The sequence below is a fragment of the Oryza glaberrima genome, chromosome 12, assembly GCF_000147395.1.
Source record: "Oryza glaberrima chromosome 12, OglaRS2, whole genome shotgun sequence".
Lineage (NCBI taxonomy): Eukaryota > Viridiplantae > Streptophyta > Magnoliopsida > Poales > Poaceae > Oryza > Oryza glaberrima.
The window spans coordinates 1,006,180-1,024,110 of record NC_068337.1 but is presented as its reverse complement, the minus strand read 5'-3'; the positions used below and the strand labels follow the sequence as shown (position 1 = coordinate 1,024,110).

General features: G+C 41.4%; 4 protein-coding genes across 5 annotated transcripts; 2 read left to right on the top strand and 2 right to left on the bottom strand.

Moving 5' to 3' along the window:
* Positions 1-2,452: 2,452 nt before the first annotated feature.
* Positions 2,453-4,729, top strand: LOC127757853 (protein LURP-one-related 5-like). Of its 2 annotated transcripts, XM_052283433.1 has the most exons (3): positions 2,453-2,816; positions 3,719-3,768; positions 3,851-4,729. In XM_052283433.1, exons 1-3 carry the CDS (start codon positions 2,556-2,558, stop codon positions 4,239-4,241), a joined length of 702 nt encoding a protein of 233 aa, XP_052139393.1. In that variant the 5' UTR covers positions 2,453-2,555; the 3' UTR covers positions 4,242-4,729. The 2 variants fall into 2 exon arrangements, with proteins under 2 accessions (XP_052139393.1, XP_052139394.1); XM_052283434.1 differs by lacking the exon at positions 3,719-3,768 and having other exon boundaries at positions 3,816-4,729.
* A 2,391-nt stretch (positions 4,730-7,120) lies between these two features.
* LOC127757854 (bifunctional bis(5'-adenosyl)-triphosphatase/adenylylsulfatase FHIT-like) lies at positions 7,121-8,878 on the bottom strand. Its single transcript, XM_052283435.1, has 4 exons — positions 8,672-8,878; positions 7,855-8,001; positions 7,525-7,623; positions 7,121-7,442 (listed from the first exon to the last, which is right to left on the bottom strand). Exons 1-4 carry the CDS (start codon positions 8,789-8,791, stop codon positions 7,338-7,340), a joined length of 471 nt encoding a protein of 156 aa, XP_052139395.1. The 5' UTR covers positions 8,792-8,878; the 3' UTR covers positions 7,121-7,337.
* Positions 8,879-9,304: 426 nt separating this feature from the next.
* LOC127756212 (protein LURP-one-related 8-like) lies at positions 9,305-11,434 on the top strand. The gene is made up of 2 exons (XM_052281606.1): positions 9,305-9,737; positions 10,817-11,434. The coding sequence occupies exons 1-2, from the start codon at positions 9,468-9,470 to the stop codon at positions 11,342-11,344; spliced, it is 798 nt and encodes a 265-aa protein (XP_052137566.1). The 5' UTR covers positions 9,305-9,467; the 3' UTR covers positions 11,345-11,434.
* A 1,730-nt stretch (positions 11,435-13,164) lies between these two features.
* LOC127756213 (bifunctional bis(5'-adenosyl)-triphosphatase/adenylylsulfatase FHIT-like) lies at positions 13,165-15,560 on the bottom strand. The gene is made up of 4 exons (XM_052281607.1): positions 15,250-15,560; positions 13,896-14,043; positions 13,512-13,610; positions 13,165-13,420 (listed from the first exon to the last, which is right to left on the bottom strand). Exons 1-4 carry the CDS (start codon positions 15,528-15,530, stop codon positions 13,304-13,306), a joined length of 645 nt encoding a protein of 214 aa, XP_052137567.1. The 5' UTR covers positions 15,531-15,560; the 3' UTR covers positions 13,165-13,303.
* Positions 15,561-17,931: the final 2,371 nt, after the last annotated feature.

Below are 17,931 nucleotides of genomic sequence, written 5' to 3'. Positions count from 1 at the left end.
TGTTTCCCTAACTGACAAGCATGGCAAAGGGAATTATTTGTCTTGGAGCGAGGTATGGCGGATAAATGTTGGAGAGTGGTGACGGCGGTTGGACCCGGATGATCGAGGCGGCGATGCCATAACGTGGAGGAGGTGGCGAGGTTGCAGTGCGCGGCAATGGAAGGTGCAGCGGTCGGGAGGGTGTAGAGCTCGCCATGGCTATTGCAACGAAGAATCACGCGCCGGGTCCGAGGGTCCTTAATAGAAAAACCAAACTCGTCAAACTCAATGGAACATTTATTGTCACGGGTAAATTGGCAAACAGAGAGTAAATTGCGAACCAAAGAGGGAGCAACAAGAACATGACGAAGGTCAAATCTAGTGGTGCCAATAGGGAGAAAGGAAGTGCCACGGCAAACAACCGGAGTGGAGTGACCATTACTAACGGTAATATAAGTTTGTGAGTTGGGGAGGCGAGTAACGAGTATACCGTCGGTGGAGGACATGTGCGAAGTGGCACCCGTGTCGAGAACCCACGAGTTGGGGTTGTGAAGCGTTATTCCATTGAGAGCGGCGACAAGGCCAGCTTGGTCCCAAGCCGGCTGGACAAACCCTGCAGGTGGTGGCGAGGAGTATGGCCCGGCGAAGGCAGTGTGAGCCTGAGGATATGGCCCAAGTATCCCGGCGCTGGGAGCACGCCAGGGTTGCTGCTGTCCTGCCCAGGGCGAGAAGCACACCCATGGTGCAGCTTGGCATGGAGCAGGGGCGGAGAAAGTGCTGGTGCCGAAGCTGTTGCTGCCGTTGTTCTGTCCACCAGGGCGTCCGCCGAATCCACCGCCGCCGTTGCCGTCGGAGTTGCGGTTGTTGTTGTGGCCGCCGTTCTTGCCCTTGTTCTTGCCGCCGTTGCCGCCATTGTCGCCGCCGGCGCAGTTCTGCTGCTGCCTACTGCTGCCAGAGGAGTGGCAAGTGCCCCCGGTGCAGTTGGAGTGGGCGCTGTTGGCTGCGACGAGGGCAGTCTCGGACTGGACTTGTACCGAGTTGGCGTTGCGAAGCTCCTTGAGAACCAGCGTGTTCCTCGCAGAGGCGAAGGACGGCAAGACAGGGGCGCTCGTGATGTTGTCGGCCGTGCTGGTGAAGCGCGAGTTACGCCGCGGAGGAGGTTGAGGACGAGCTGGGACTCGGTGACGGGGTGGCCGACGTCGCGGAGGGCATCAGCCGCCGTCTTCATGCGCTGACAATAGTCGGCGACGGAGAGATTGCCTTGGGTCATGGAGTGGAACTCGTGATGCAGATAGATCGCACGAGGCTCCTTGTTGGCTTGAAAGAGGTTGTCGATGGCGATCCACAAGTCCTGGGCCGATTGATTAGGCTCCATGGCGAGGTCGAGGACGTCGTCGGCGACGGAGCCGAAGAGCCAGCTGCAGAGGCAGCAATCATCCTGTTCCTAAGCGGCGTCGGGGTTGGCGGGAGGAGCAGCGTCAAGATGATCGAGGAGACCGAATTTCCCACACATCGAGCGGAAGAAGGCCTTCCACTTGTTGTAGTTGGGGTTACGAAGCTCGAGGGAGATCGGAACATGGGACTTGACGGCGACGGTCGCATACGGGTTGACGAAAACCGGGGCGACGGTAGAGGTGGAAGACGACACCGTAGCGGAGTCGGTGGCAGCGGAAGTAGCCGAGGAAGTGGATATGGTGAGGGAAGTGGGGTGCGGCAGCCAGGGAAGCGGCGATGCTCGGTGGACGCAGCGACCAGAGAGGAAGCAGCACTAGAGCAGCGGAAGAGGAGAAGAAAACTTGGAATCTGATACCATGTAGAATGGAATGGGGAGAACACCACACATCCAATGGGAGGGGTGGCCATGTATTATTATAGGAAGGACATGTACATGATCCTCAATTAGAGGAGAATACAAGGAAAGAAACAATACAATACAATCTGTACATATATGGCAAAGTATTCCTAATAGTTAGTACTGACCAAATCAAGTCAGTGTGGTCATATGCATGCAGGCATGTTGTAGTAAAAAAGAAATTAATTGTCAGTATAACAGCGTGTGCATTGACTGAGTAGTTGCAATTTACCCAAGTATTGTCACATTGTGACAATCACAAGTAGTAATGACTAATTAACAGTGGACCAAATTAAACCGTGTTCCGCGGCTCATTCCTTAATCTGAAGCTAGCTAGGTAAGGTTGTTCTTCCTTTGCAGGCAGGCAGAGGAATATATGGCACATTCAGAAAGGTGAGATCGATGCCACGCATTCATGCAGACACATATCAATAGATAGATAGATAGATGTACACGCACGATCGACTCACACACACGGTTAAAAGAGGCACATCCATTCATCAGTCGAAGTCTGAAAAGGAATCATCAGTCGTTGCTGCATCATATCATATCATCGGTTATTCAGAGACCGGAGGAGTATATATAAGCAGGTGAGGCCGGCAATGACGAGGTCAGCACAGACGAGTCGAGCACTACATCTCTCGTCCAACGCCAAACTCTCTCTCTCTCTCTCTCTCTCTCTCTCTCTCTCTCTTAGATCCGATCGCGGCGAGGAAGAAGATCGATGAGTCGGATACACCCTTCGTATCAACGCCAAGATGCCGCCGCCGCCGCCGCCTCAACGGCAGCGCCGCGAGCGGCGGTGTACACGGTGTGGAAGAGGTCCAGCATGGGGTTCCAGGGCACCGACGGCTTCTCCGTCTACGACGACGCCGGCAGCCTCGCCTTCCGTGTTGACAACTACTCGCGCCGCCGCAAGCTCTTCTCCGGCGACCTGCTGCTGATGGATGGACATGGCTCGCCTCTCCTCGCCCTCACCCCACAGGTACACTTGTCTCTGATCTTCTAGTCATTCATGATTCATCCACTGCAAAAATCTTGCATTTGCATCTCAGATTAATTAATTAATTAATTAATTACCTCCTATAGGCTATATTCATGCATCTTTGTCTTTGTGATTGTATACTAGTATTACCTAACACCTGACAATCAGTATAATATTTACGTACGGTTTCGGTCGATATATTGAGTTAGCTATTAGCATTCATGAACGATCGTCGATCGATCATCAATTCTTCATACATTCAACCAACAATCGTTTATATTCTGCTCGTCAATCATCCTCATCCGAATGTAGACTTCATTTTACATATCTTCTCTCAAGATATAGAACGATCACCAAGTTTGCTTCCAAAACTTCACTGAAGACTTTTAAATACTGCAAATCCTGCTTTGCCGAGAGCCCCGAGACTAGTGTTTCGTCCATCTACCCGATCTTTCATCTTCTCGATTTTTTTAAAAAAATGTATCTCCAGGCTTTCACTGTTTCCTCAAAATATTCACCAAATCACAAGTATATATGTTTGTCTTGTCTATTTGTCTCACAAATACTAAAAGATACCATAGCTCACCAAAAAGATTTAAGGCAAATTATCATGCATGCCGACGGTTTTTAGGCAAATGCTATCAACTACCTCCACTAATACATCTAGCTAGGAAAATAATTAGTCTAAACACTTGCAGACAAAATCAGCTGACCAAAGATTAAAATGCATTGCTTTCATCGTTCCAGCCTCGGTTATTTTGATGCTGTTCTGCTTTAATTTGCCCAAAATCCCATAGAGTTAAAAACAAAACTTAAAAAATGGAGAAGTTACATACAGAGTTTGATTTATCCGCTAGTTCATTCTACTTTCCGACTGAAGTTCTTTTACCTCTTGTTACAAGTGCAGCAGATGGGCCAAAAGAACAGAAACCATTAATAGAACCCATGGGGAGTAAGTAAGAACTAAGATTTTTATTTTCCTTTCTGCTGTTGCAACAGATTATCAGCATGCATGACCAATGGAATTGTTACAGAGCGTCAGAAGAAGGCCAAGGCAAGAGGACAAGATCACAACAACTCTTCTCAATGAGAAAATGCTCAGTTATGCAAAGCAGTCATGAAGCAGAAGTGCACATGTCAGGATGTACCCATGCGTCGTCAGATCGTACTGGCCATGTTCCCGCCTTCTCAATCGAGGGCAGTTTCAAGAGAAGAAGCTGCAAGATCCGCAACAGCGGCGGTGAGGAGGTCGCAAGGATAACGAGGAAGAAAGCTGGAGCAGCGTCATTGTCACTGACTCTTGCTGAAGATGTTTTCAGTCTTGAGGTCCAACCGAATGTAGATTGTGCGATGATCATGGCTTTCGTCATTGTTCTGGATCGGATCTGCTGGAAGCCATACACACCTATGATCTGTTCTTCATAGTTCAAGGTGATGAGCTCTATTTGACATGTAGGAAAATAGATGTTTCAATTCAAGTGAAATCGACGAATTAACTCAAGAAGCTAGTATGAGACTGTAGTCACTAATTGTACTGTCGATTGACTGGGACTAACATAACATGTAACTTGTTCTAAATTTGACTACTTATGAAAGGAAGATCGAATTAGCAGATTGAATCAAAATCTCTTGCTTCCTCCTACTGCAACTTGAAATGTATGTTTATTTTCCCATGTGGTTCTTTCAATCCACTTGTTACCAACTGTGAGCTGTTACCAACTGTTTGGGCAGTATCATTTTAATGCTATCCACCTAGAGGCACCATAAGAACAAAGCACTATTCATGCCCAGGACAATGCAAAGGACAAAAGTGACCAAAGTTTGTTGAATCCTAAAAGAGAAATGCTCAAAATAATAGAATCAAGATATAAGCAATGACTTCAGCTACCTTTAGCAGTATAAAGCAAGTTGGGTATACTCACACTGAAGAAGAGGCAAAACTAGTGTCCTCCACGAAGAGAGAGCCGGAGAAGGAGATGGTGGGTATCCATGCTTACGTGTTACTCAATTTCTTCAAACCAGCACTTCGTGTTTCATTTGCATTGTACTTGTGCTTAAGATTTGCAGTCCCTCTCAGAAAGATTCGAAAGATATTGACAATATACTGCAATAAGACAGCGTTAGTTTACTAAGAAAGTTTTGTTTATACCAAATATTAGAACAATAAATAGTATGGACAAATCCCAAGGAATATTACAAACAACTTATTTGTCTTATACTCACCAGTCTTTATTTATTTAAGCCACTTTTGATTTGTTTGCTAGATGCATAAACAAACAAAGCATGAAAGCAATACGGTAATAACACATATATATGGTTATTAATACGGAGTTGACAGAAGGAATAAAATGGTTTCTCATCAGCAAGGAACAACTTAACAGCTAAGTATACAAATTGAAATTAATAGTTTGAACAAGGTGGAACAAATTTTAGCAACTCTGCAGAAATCATTGTTTGACTTTTGCAAAATCTAAGTCTTCTATCTAACTTCTGATCACTAAAGACGGAACCGAGACAAAAAAGTTAAGGATGAACGGAAGGCCCATTGGTATATTCACAAGTTCACATAATGCATTCTGGAAGCGACATGCACAGGATACAGCCTAAGTAGAATGAAAGAGGAACCCAGTAGATATATTGCTGAATACGGGGAGACTGAAACTAGTGCAGTACACCGATACATCCGAATATTGTAGAATTATGTCAAAATTCTAGTGTAATTCCTTATATTTGTGGGCAGTGTCACAGGTGGGCTGCCAACATGTATGAATTACAAAAGAGTTATTCTATACTTAAGGACTCTGTTTCTTAATTTACATATAAAGTAGAATGAAATGTCACCATTTAGAGAAAATCCCCTGTGTACCCTTGAAAGTTCACCTAATCCCTTCTGTACCCCTGAATTTTGCTCAATCCCTTACATACCCCTGAATTTTAGGGCCCCTTTGATTCAAAGGATTGGCAAAGGATTTTCATAGGATTCAAATTCCTATGGATTTTTTCCTACATATCCCTTTGATTCATAGGAAAGAAAGGAAACTTTCCATAGGATTGTATTCCTATGCTTCACATTTCATAGGAAAAATAGCAAGAGGTGTGACCTCTTTGTGAACTTTCCTTTGTTTTTCCCATGGCACTATCAAAGGACTCCTATTGTCTTTCCTGTGTTTGCTAATTCCTGTAGTATTTGAGAAACCTACTACTTCAATTCCTGTGTTTTTCCTATCCCTGTGTTTTTCCTATCCTGTGAATCAAAGAGGCCCTTAGTTTGGATCACTTCCATGCCCTTTCCGCTAGTTGACCGTTAGTTGACCGTTAAATTCTTATGAAAAAGTCCATTTTGCCCTTTGGTATAAAGAAGCATATAAATTAATAGAGTATATTGTTGGAGCATAGAAATTTGTTATATGAGACTATTATGTTTATGAGATAGTTATGCACCATATTATTTGCGATAAATATACTTTTAGATATGACATAAAAAATTAATACTTATTTATTAGTTATTGAAAGATTTTTTTAGCATATGTGTTCTGAAGTAATAAACAAATCTGTTGTATTACTATGAAAACACATATGCTACATAAAAGAACTTTTAATAACTAATAATAAATAAGTATCAACTTTTTATATCATATGTAAAAGTAAATTTGTCACAAATAATATGGTGCATCACATACTCATAAATATAATAGTCCCATCCAATAAATTTTTACATTCCAACAATATACTTCATTAATTTATTATGTTTCTTCATAGCAAAGGGCAAAATGGACTTTTTCAAAAGAATTTAACGGTCAACTAACGGTCAACTAGCGGAAAGGGCATGGAAGGGATCCAAACTAAAATTCAGGGGTATGTAAGGGATTGAGCAAAATTCAGGGGTATAGAAGGGATTAGGTGAACTTTCATGGGTACATAGGGGATTTTCTCCACCATTTAAGGGTTCCTTTGGAAGACAGAAACTATTCAGGAACTTTACATGAAGCAATTCATTTCCCGCATGGATCAGGAAATAAAGTCCCATGTTGCAGTGGTCATCTCAACAAAAAAAAATCCATAATACCTCGTATTATACCCCCCAAAGCTACATAAACAGTACTGACACAGCTTTTACTCATATGCATTATATTCTGACATGATATATTTCAGATTTCAAAAGAATGCCCTTCGAATAGGGCTGGTGTGATCCGTACTACTTGGTTTATCATTTACAGAAGAAGTGTTCTTTGTACCTAATACATTGAGCATCTACAAAGGAATAAACATATTATCTGGCAGTAAAATATGTACACAATGCAAAATAAATGAGATGAAAATAAGGAGTTCAATATTACTAAGTAACGGCTACACATATATTACAACAGAATATCAGGTAGTATGCACAATACGATTAGTATGATCATCTGATATAAAAACACAACAAATCAGTGTAATATGTAAAATGCAGCTGTGAAGCTAGCTGAATGCTAGAGGAATAGTGAAATCCACACAAAGTTAAGTAGTATACATAGACATTTTCTAGGAGAAAAGAGCACGATATTCTTTGGCTTCTTGGGCCATTTCTTCCATCGTTCTATCTTTTCTTTCAATATCCAGGTCTAATGTCTCGTTTTTTGCATTCATCTGTTATGAACAGAGAGATTATTCAGATTTATTTGATGGAGTATCAGATGAAGTGAGAGTTGTTCCAAGCAGCATCACTAACCATGCCATTATTGTTATCATTGTTCTCAAAATCTTCCTTCCTTCGGGGAACGATGTGAACGTGAACATGTGGAACTGTTTGGCCAGAGTGAGGTCCGTCCTGATAAGTAGCAATATTTATTCAACTTCATATCATACACAATAGAAGATAAAGTTAGTTTTCATTAGCTTTTACAACTTTTCATTAAAAAATGTTACGAACATACTAAATTGTGATCTGAAACCACAAATTTTGTGAGCAACATCATACTTGTCATGCTCACACGAATTTTAGCTATAATATTTCTTAAATTCAAAGTGAAAGACCTCACAGGTACAAGATAAATCGAACCTGAATTGTGAATGTGAGCGAAGATGCCCTCTGGTACTGCTCAACACGTACACCAATATCCTTTGCCATGATCCACAAATCACGAGTCTCATCAGGGCTAAGATCAGCAAATCGTTTCACAAGACTCTTTGGGCATATAAGAACATGTATAATTTAAGTTAAGGAAGGGGGTGGGGGGGGGGAGTTAAAAGTCTTAGGCTGTCAAAAATGCAGTGCCACATACAATCCATCATAGGACAAAGGCAACAAGAGCTGAGTTGCCAGTTGTCACCAGGGATTAACTGAAGTAATTAGCACGACCAGAAATTAACAAGGTAAAGCAGGTAGTATTAATTGTCTTGAAATAGAAAGCACAATAACCCTTCTGAAGGCAAAAACAAGTGAGCACTGTGATGTACACCACTACCATTTTTCAATGAACCGATATCGTACATTACTTATGTAGTTCAGTGCAGAGTCTTTCTTTCTTTCCTTTTTTTTTCTTTTTGAAACAGAGGCACATTTCATTGATGAATAGCAAGAGAAGTTTTTCTCTCTTTTTTTGCAAATAATAATAATAATAATAATAATAATAATAATAATAATAAAGTATGAGAAGTTGAGAGCAGATAATACCGCAATGTGAAGTAGATACTAGAAGGCACTAAATTAGAGAGAGGAGTAGAGCAGCTGTGCATACACATAATTGGCAGAAATAAAGGATATGACCTGCAGGGACAAGATTGGAATAGAATGATGAACAAACAAAGGAGAGAGCAATCAGGAATGATAGATTTGTTCTGAGGAGAGGAGAGGAGAGGAGAGGAAATAGCTATGTACCAGGGCGGGTGGGTCGGAGGTTGACGATGGCGAAGGAGAGGGGCGAGGTGCGGAACACCTGCCGCTCGGCTATCTCGTGCGGACCAAACCTGTACCTGCTTCCCGCGACCGGATCCATCTCCTTCTCCCCTCTTCTTGGACGGCGACGGCGATGGAGAGGGAGAAGAGGAAGCAGCAGAGAAGCAGTTGAGTTGCGTTGGGTCTAATTAATTGTCAATGGTTGTGGAACTGAGGGGCCGGGTCAAGTCAAGTCAATGATCTTGATGGGCTCCCCTCCCACGGTAGAAGCCAGGCAAGCCCATCAGAAATACTACGTACTATTCAAATCAGGCCCATTAATTGTTGTCACTTTCTCTATCTGAATTGGTCAGCCTGCTTGTGCTTTGAATAAGAAGTAGGGCGATGCATGCATGCCAGCTCCCTCACGCTAAGCCAAATCCCAATCCAACGTGCCCTGCACTATTTGTCCACACCTTCACTCCCATTCGTTCCTACTTGCAAAATTAAGCTGCATGTCCTTTTTTTTCGCCGGCCCATTTCAGCTGCTCTCACTCTCACGCATTAATAATTAACCCAATCTGCAGACTGCAGTGCAGGCAAAGCTAGGCAGCCACGTACGTCCATACGTTGCGTTGCTCATCGATTGATCGATCGATTAGCCATCTAATTGGCCAAACCAAATCTTGATTATTTGCTAGCTTCCCCTAGCTAACATAAGCTATAGCCTATAGCTTCCTCCCTCCCTCTCAAACTAGCTTAGTTACTTCCACCAGCCTCATCAAGCTATAGCTAGCATGAGAAGGATACAGATACACCCCTCACATGGCGGCGGCGGCGGCACCGGCGGCCGTGCACGTCGTCAGGCGGCAGATCAGCCGGTGGTGTACACGGTGTGGAAGAGGTCCAGCATAGGCTTTCAGGGCACCGACGGCTTCTCCGTCTACGACTCCACCGGCAAGCTCGCCTTCCGTGTCGACAACTACTCCCGCCGCCGCAAAGCTTTCGCCGGCGACCTGCTGCTCATGGATGGGCACGGCACGCCTCTTCTCTCTCTCAGGCCACAGGTCGATCACCTTCTCATTCACTTCATTACTTCTTCTCTAGCTCTACTCGTATACGTATATTATATCGCTTTAGCAGCGACCTGTTTACTGATCGATCAGTTTAGTTTGCTAGTTTGGAATCATGTATATATCTTAAGATAGGTTGGGACTTGGGACTAGCGCGTCTTTAATTCTCTTTCATTCATTTCTCACTTTAAGTCTTTCCTACCATAATCTATAGACGATGGCCGTGTGCTTACTGCTTCTGCTTTGCTTTCAGTCCAAAAATTTAGGGTACTTAGATAAAGAAATTTCAGGGTATACTTATTAGCTGCAAGATTTATATAATCTATCAAACTAACGAGATCCCTATTATCTACATGCGCATCAAGTTTAAATTCTCAACTTAAAAGATTCAGTCTTATTATTTGTTGCTTTGATCAAAGCTTTGCTGTTATATTAATCATGCAGCCAAACATGCATTACCTATTCGAGGCTGGAATCCAACCGTTGGATTTACTTTTGCTTAATCTCCTATGTATAAAATTATCGCTTTTCTTCCTTGTTTCCGTTCTCTGATGATTTGATTAAAAAAATCCAGTTGTTTGAGTACTCCAAGTCTCAAACGACAAATTCTACTGTACTCATAATCGTCCTAATTAACTCTTAAAAATCTTTTGTGATAGATATTGACCAGTCAAAACAAAGGAAAAAAAATCTATACTAGTATGTTCCATGCGTCATTCTCTATAATAATTGAAAGATATTGTACTACTGATAAAAATATTTAATTAATTTTAGTCTATTGAGTAGGCCGACATGTCCAAGCAAAATGTAACCAAATCCAAAAACAAGCAAACAAAATGCTTGTATCATAATAACATGTTATATCTTGTTTTTCAACCTTTATGTGCTTCACATTAGATCTCTCCATTTGCAACTTGCAATTTTCAGTTAAGTGACAAAGAAGTAATAAAAGAAACATGATCTGCATGATTCGTTGTCAACTTTTCTTCAGCCGCTATTTTTGAACTAAGCAATGTAAAAAACAGATAATCAGCGTAAATTAAAAACTAATCTTCATTGCTCTAATGTGACAGATTCTCAGCCTGCACAATCGATGGAACTGTTACAGAGCACAAGAGGAAGAAGGCTTGGACAGCACAAGTTCTCCTTCAGTGTCACAGCAGCAAGTCTTCTCCATGAGGAAGAGCTCAGCTCTGCAGAGCAACGATGAAGCAGAAGTTTTCATGTCAACAAGAACAAGTGGTGACAGCCAACCTGATGCTTCTCCCAGCCCCAGCTTCAGAATCGACGGCTGCTACTCCATGAGGAGCTGCAAGATCCGCGGCAGCAACGGCGAGGAGGCGGCGCGGATCACGAGGAAGAACGCCGGCGTGATGTCCAGACCGGTCAGTCTCGGCGACGACGTGTTCACCCTCGTCGTCAGGCCAGGCGTCGATGTTGCGGTCGTCATGGCTACGGTTGTTGTCATGGACCGTATCTGCCGGAGGCCCTACACACCAATGGCGTGTTCATCATCTGGAAATTCAGTAGTTCATAGTGGAGAAATCATCAAATCCAAGGAAAAATACCATCTAAACCGCAGTAGTAGTAGTTTGCTGTAAATTTTATATATTGCAGCCGAGATGTAACTAAGGTTGTGCTAAATTTTGTGTATTTGCAACTATTTCACATGAAGAAAATTTGCGAAAAGTTCAGGCTTTATAAAGAGTACATAATGTGAGTATGTGACCTCAGAGTGCACATTTCTAGCAAGAGAACGACAAGCACTTGCTATTCTGAGTGGATACCTGAGGCACTATATTTTTTGCCGAAAGAACTACTTTTGCATTTGCAGATGAGAATCTCCTGCTGATGGAGATGAAGCATGCATACTACCTATATATTCCAGCGAATATTTTCAACAACGTACTCAACACAACAATAGCCTATAAGCAGCAGAGACAACCAGTGGTTGGTATGCAAGCCAAGCAAACCAGGTCACACGACTACGACAGAAGCTTACTTGGTGTTGATTACCTAGTACACCGGCAACAATCCCAGCCAACAAGTGAGGGGCTCCAGATAGCTTACCGTTACCAAATCCTCAGGTCTGGTGCAACAGTCACATCCCACTTCAGAACACAACCAGCCAAATTGCCAATCAAATTGTTCTTTACCACTTGTCAAAGGTAGCTACAGGCGTATCAAAATTGCAACTTATGGCATATATGCATAATCAATTATTCTGTTCAGTGCATCTTATCATCTCAATGGCCCTCTTGATAGCAAGCATGATGCAAAGATGAAAATGACCAAAAGTGCTCAAGTCCCAGAAAAAAAATCAGCAAAAAGAGATTAAGGTCTAACCAGTTACTTGAGCTATCTTCCAGAATGTATATGCGTAAAGCAAGCACAAGAGTTAACACTGGAGACTAATCAAAATCAGAGCCTCTTATGTTCTAATAACATTAGATTAAATGGGATTGATGGAACAGTCCCTTAACCAAAGAAAAGTTCACAGGAGGCAAAAACAAGCAGCAAAAAGGGTAAAAACCATGGTTCATGTTTTTCAGAAACATAAAGACTACACTACACAATGATACAAAATTAAAGTAGTATTTTCATGGTTCAATCAGATCATTAAAGTTTTCATGATCTTATCAGAAAAGTGCGCCAGAATGATATAAAGTTTAGCCAGGATTACAGCCATTGGCCACAAATTGCCAGAATTATTGTATTAATGAGTCAGGTTAACTTTTCGAATGTTGGCTAGATGCATAGACTAACAGTAATGGTAGATTTCATGGACAGTCGGCAGAAGGAATAAAAACTTCATGGACAGTCGGCAGAAGGAATAAAAACTTTGAGTCGGCACAAAGAGCTAGATAGAAAGTTGAGTCATGATCCATCCTGTCTAACAAACTTTCAGCTACTATGCCTTGTCGAATTTCTGGCTTTTCTCACAACAAAACATGCCAAAAACAGAATTTATCGCGGCAATCTGCATAAGCATAAGAGAACAAACTTTCTAACTAGCATGATCAAAGGAACAAAATACTGTGTCTGAATAACTAAAGAGCAGCGGAAATCTCAAGAAAAGTCAATTTTTCAGCTGAAACTAAATGCAATGGGTTGATAGCATGGATTGCAACTTTGTTTGATCCAAAAGACCAAAAGAATGATCCTTCTTTCTTTTAAGCAGGCTTTCAAATAGGTACTGAAAGGTTATACGATGGGTTTTGTTACTATTTGTAGATTGTGAAACCATAGTATGACCCAACCAGCTACTGATAATATATGGCTGTGTAATTTCATGTGGTACAGGGACATCTGTCATAAAAATATAAATTTTCCAACAAACAACTACTGCCACACGGTGGCATAACTAGTTCCAAAGATAAAGATTTATAAGTAAGAACACATTTTACAACAAACAAGTATCACACCAAATTAGATAATTTCATAATATTATTCGAAGACTTGAATTCCCATGATGGATGACAAACAGTTACAAAAATAATTTCTGGAGAAGAGAGTGCAATTTAGAGACAGTTTACAAGAAAGTTATCGCAAAAATACATCTAAGAGAAGAGAGCACGGTACTCATTGGCCTCATGAGCCATTTCTTCCATGGTTCTATCTTTACTCTCTATGTCCAGATCAAGTTTCTCCTTCAATTCCCTCTCTTTGACATCAATCTATTAGAAAGCAAACAAGTAAGAATTTTGTGGTAAATATTGGGTTGAAGTATTGGATAAAAGGAGGTCGATTGAGAAAAATGCCACAAACCGCATCATATATCTCATCATTTTTCTCAAAATCTCCTTTCTTTCTAGGGATGACATGGATGTGGACATGTGAAACAGTTTGACCAGCTTCTGGACCATCCTGTAAGCACTGGAACTAATGAGTAAATAGCTTAATATTATTATATAAGAAAATAATTCAAGACAGACATGCAAAGTTATATCTAGGGTAAATGATAAAAAGGAAGTTAAGAATACTTGTATGGGGAAACGAATTCTTTTTTATTCTACACACAATAAGATCATCATATTTAGGACGCAATAAGCAAAACCCATATGGTACTCCTCTTGATGGTATGATTAAACATTGAAATAATTAAAATACAAACTCCTGCTAATCGCAGTGGCATAAATACATAGACCTTACCTGAATAGCAAATGTAAGTGAAGACGCTTTGTGGTACTGCTCAAGCCGTACACCAACTTCCTTTGCGGTAACCCATAAGTCACTAGTCTCATTAGAACTTAGATCAGCAAATCGTTTCACTTCACGCTTGGGGCACACTAGAACATTTATATATTGTTAAGGGAAAACAACATATAAGATATATCATATTCTCAATATACCACAGTAGAAATCAAAAGAAGATGGTTAACCAATAAATTTATGGAAGATTTGCTCGACACGGCAGTACAATTGACAGTTACTCCATATCAATCACAACCAAGTAGCAGATAAATACTACATATGGACATCATCTCATGGTAAAGATGACATCCTCTAAGATGATCAATCAAGTAAGATGACATGTGGCAAAATAAACACCTACATCACCTCTTCAGCCAATCCACAAAATTGTCCTTAAGCCAGACTTGATATTTGTCAAGTATAGAAGAAGGGTAAACCAACACAATCCTTTCATGAATAAATAAATTCCACAGGTCCATTTATTTACTATTAATTTGAATGCATTGATGAAACTTTACCCAAACACAAGCCAGCAAAAGCAAGCTCATTTTATCGACGACCCCAACAGAACTAGCTAGCAGTGCATGCACGTGAAAGAAATCAACTGTGATTCTGTAAATATCTCCAAAACAGCGTTTTGCAGAAAAAGTAGCAGTCTCTTTTGGTGCAATTGAAGGATATGACCTGCACAATAAGGAACGGTATGGTTAAGAAAGAATAGCAGAATATGAACCAACCAATATATAGCAATAGGAATTAAATGCATGCAGCAACAGCAAGGTCAAAGTTGACGGAATCGCATATGGTATAGTGGTGAAATGGTACTGTATTAAGGTGAATCTGTTAGGTAGAAGAAGAGATCAATTGCAGAAAAACACTACTATATGTGAACAGACTACTCCCTCCGTTTCACAATGTAAGTCATTTTAGCATTTCTTACATTCATATTGATGTTAATGAATTTAGACATATATACCTATCTAGATTTATTAACATCAATATGAATGTGGGAAATACTTACATTGTGAAACGGAGGAAGTAGCTAGTATCTGCGTGTACATTGTGCTTGTTAAGCGTGTTCAAGAAAACAAAAACGTGCTTGTTAGCATTTGGCAGGTACCATATGATTCGCGAACTGGTCACCAAACAAATTAGCAATGGCAAGCTACAAAACCCGTCTCTGTAATTTCCGCTACAAATTTTGGGACTGTACTATGGTACTACTCCTACTGAGCAAGGGGAACGGAGGCGGCTGGAGGGAATAAAGCGATCAAGTGGTAAAACTGGGCAAGGGGAAGTGAGGAGGTTATTACCAGGGAGGAGTGGGCGGAGGTTGACCATGGCGTAGGAGAGCGGGGTGGAGTGGAACACCTCCCTCGCGTCGATCTTGTACGGCCCGAACTTGTAAGCCGCCTCCATCTCCTGGACCGGCGGCGGCGAGGAAGAGGAGGAGATGGCTCGCGGCAGAAGCAGTGGACGGCGGCGAAGAAGGGTAGGAGGCGGAGGCGGAGGCGGAGCGAGAGGGAGAGGGAGAGGGAGAAGGGAGAAGGGAGTGGGCGCGCGGCGGAGGACGGCGGAGAGCGCCGGAAGCATCAGCTGCCGTCTCGTCGGCGAACGAATCGACGGAGGAGAGGAAAGCAATGTAGAGTTGTTCTGGGCCTAAAATTAAGTGGGCCTGCATTTTTACGGCCCATCTGAGCCCATGTTGTTGTCTGGACCGGTCCAAAGCTGAGTGGTGCTAATACTCCTACTTCAGCCCTCTTTGTTTAGGCTTAGACTTATTGGCTTAGACTTTTAAGTCAGCTTATTAGCTTATATAATTTATAAGCCGGTGGATTTAATGTCCTAAGTTTAGTGGTAGAGTCATACATCAACCTCACATAAGCCAAAAAAGCTTCTCCAACCTAGCTTTTGGCTTAATAGTGTTAGAGTGACTTATGGCTTCAAAAAAGCCAAACAAATAAGCTGTTTGTTTGTTTAGGCTTAGACCTTTTGGCTTATAAGTTGGCTTATAAGCCTAAACAAATAGGGCCTTCAAATAGGCTCACCCAACAAAAAAAATGCACCGTGATGAAAATGTAATCATGTCAGGTTGACTTGCTGAAAAAAGTGAAGTGGATAGAGTGATGAGAGTGGATGAACTAAATAATCATTTTGACTTTTGCTCTGACCAAAATCATTAAACTAAGAGTATACATATATGGAGCTAGCCAGCATCCACTGCCTGAACGAATAGGAGTTGTCATGCAAATCCACTGCAAATTTAAGTGAAGTGATGATCGATCATGTGCGTACTTTCTAAAGTAGTTTGTGTCATGGATATGAATATGATGCATGCACCTGTGACCGAAAAGCTACCTTCACTTTGCAGGCATATATTGGCATTGTTTGGTGACTTGACATTAAACAAGTTGCTGCATGCTCATCAGCTTTGAAGGAGTAAGAGATAAGTCAATCTACAAAGGTGTTTATACATATATTTTTGTTTATCTTCAATTGTTCATGGTAGTGCTTGCTGCGTAGGTTTTGCAATGATCGCCTGATTATTATTAATCTATCTATGTACTCTCTCTCTCTCTCACTACCTACTTGCACGGATCAATCGCTGTTTGACTTCATTTGATGAGATAATACTAATGAACTAGTGCAAGATAGTGTTCAGTCAACAGCAATGGAGATAATACTATTTTTATGACCTTGTTCAAAGGTTTGTAATTTTCCATTAAGCTAGTGTTTGACCTGTATGTCGTTAATTTGCTTACAAAGCAAACCACTATATATGTGCACTTGTTACTTAGAGCAATCTAGCTAGCTAGTGTTATCATATCATATTCCAAAATCCTTAAATCAGGTTAGATACAGCAGAAACAAAAACAAATTCAGAAAGTTGCCAGCACAACAACCACAATTATTTTTTACTAGCTACGATCAGTTGTGTTATCCAAACCAAAGTACTAGTATAACATTTCAGGCTTTCAGCATATATATGCTTGCTACACCTGTATCCCCATTTTTGCCCTGAAACAAACAGGAAGTACTAAACATGATAGTATGGCTTCTAGCCTAATTGCACTGTAATCGGAATGATAGGGGTGAACTGTGCAAGCACATGTACGTAGCATGTAGTAGCAATATAACCTGAAAGTTGTGGAAAAGCTATATATTGGGACATTGCAGCTTCACTGCCACTACTGATCGATCATCACAACCGAAAAAGAAAAGATTTTGCTGGATATTTAACTATATACACTCAGCTAAGCTGGAGTGACCACATGGGCCAGTTTGGATGGTGTGCTTTTGATGGCGTTATTTGTTCCCTCCCAAACCTGCAAGCTGCATGCATGCCTATTCTGTGTCTTAAGCACCTTGGACAAGCAACTAATTGAGCAGCTAGCTCATGAGCAATGAGCAATGAGCAATTGCAACATTCCAAATAAATATCAACCATGAATCAAAGTTGTCCATATGCATGCATGACCTAGAAAATGCCAAGATCTCTGCAGGAGACAGCCCCCGTGCAGTCCAAAATCAATCTAGCTTTAAGCTACAGTTAGAGTTTGGGTTAATTTGTTTGGTAGCGAAATATCATTCGACCATGACATGCATGTGGCGAACCATGCATATGCAGTTTGCAAAAAAGATAGCTACATAGCGTGGATGGAATACTTCAAAAGCATATCAAAACGATACGATATGCATGGTGTTTCAGTACTACAATCTTTCAAGAGGAAAAACAAAAATTTCATGTGGGGGCAGGGAGCTGCAGATGCGTGCCTCTTCACTTCCAGAGAAAGCTAATGGTATGTCAGTTTTAGGAGCTAATACACACTGCCATTACATGTGTTATGATAAGGATTTTAAGCCGTTTGCGAAGACAATTTAGGTACTGCTCCCTCTAGGTTAATACTAATACTTATTGTTTTGAGAGAAAAACACGGTCTAAAACACAACTTCAGTCACTGTTTTATATTATAATCTATATAGAAAAATTATT

Bases quoted from the DNA above. Each gene is read 5' to 3' on its own strand.
- LOC127757853 (XM_052283433.1), top strand. From the start codon at position 2,556: ATGAGTCGGATACACCCTTCGTATCAACGCCAAGATGCCGCCGCCGCC. The intron at 2,817-3,718 runs GTACACTTGTCT...TCTTGTTACAAG, and splicing joins TCCTCGCCCTCACCCCACAG to TGCAGCAGATGGGCCAAAAG. The intron at 3,769-3,850 runs GTAAGTAAGAAC...GAATTGTTACAG, and splicing joins ATTAATAGAACCCATGGGGA to AGCGTCAGAAGAAGGCCAAG.
- LOC127756213 (XM_052281607.1), bottom strand. From the start codon at position 15,530: ATGCTTCCGGCGCTCTCCGCCGTCCTCCGCCGCGCGCCCACTCCCTTC. The intron at 13,611-13,895 runs GTAAGGTCTATG...CAGTGCTTACAG, and splicing joins CACTTACATTTGCTATTCAG to GATGGTCCAGAAGCTGGTCA. The intron at 13,421-13,511 runs GTTTGTGGCATT...GCTTTCTAATAG, and splicing joins ATGATGAGATATATGATGCG to ATTGATGTCAAAGAGAGGGA.
- LOC127756212 (XM_052281606.1), top strand. From the start codon at position 9,468: ATGAGAAGGATACAGATACACCCCTCACATGGCGGCGGCGGCGGCACC. The intron at 9,738-10,816 runs GTCGATCACCTT...CTAATGTGACAG, and splicing joins TTCTCTCTCTCAGGCCACAG to ATTCTCAGCCTGCACAATCG.
- LOC127757854 (XM_052283435.1), bottom strand. From the start codon at position 8,791: ATGGATCCGGTCGCGGGAAGCAGGTACAGGTTTGGTCCGCACGAGATA. The intron at 7,624-7,854 runs GTTCGATTTATC...GCTACTTATCAG, and splicing joins CGCTCACATTCACAATTCAG to GACGGACCTCACTCTGGCCA. The intron at 7,443-7,524 runs GTTAGTGATGCT...TGTTCATAACAG, and splicing joins ATGATAACAATAATGGCATG to ATGAATGCAAAAAACGAGAC.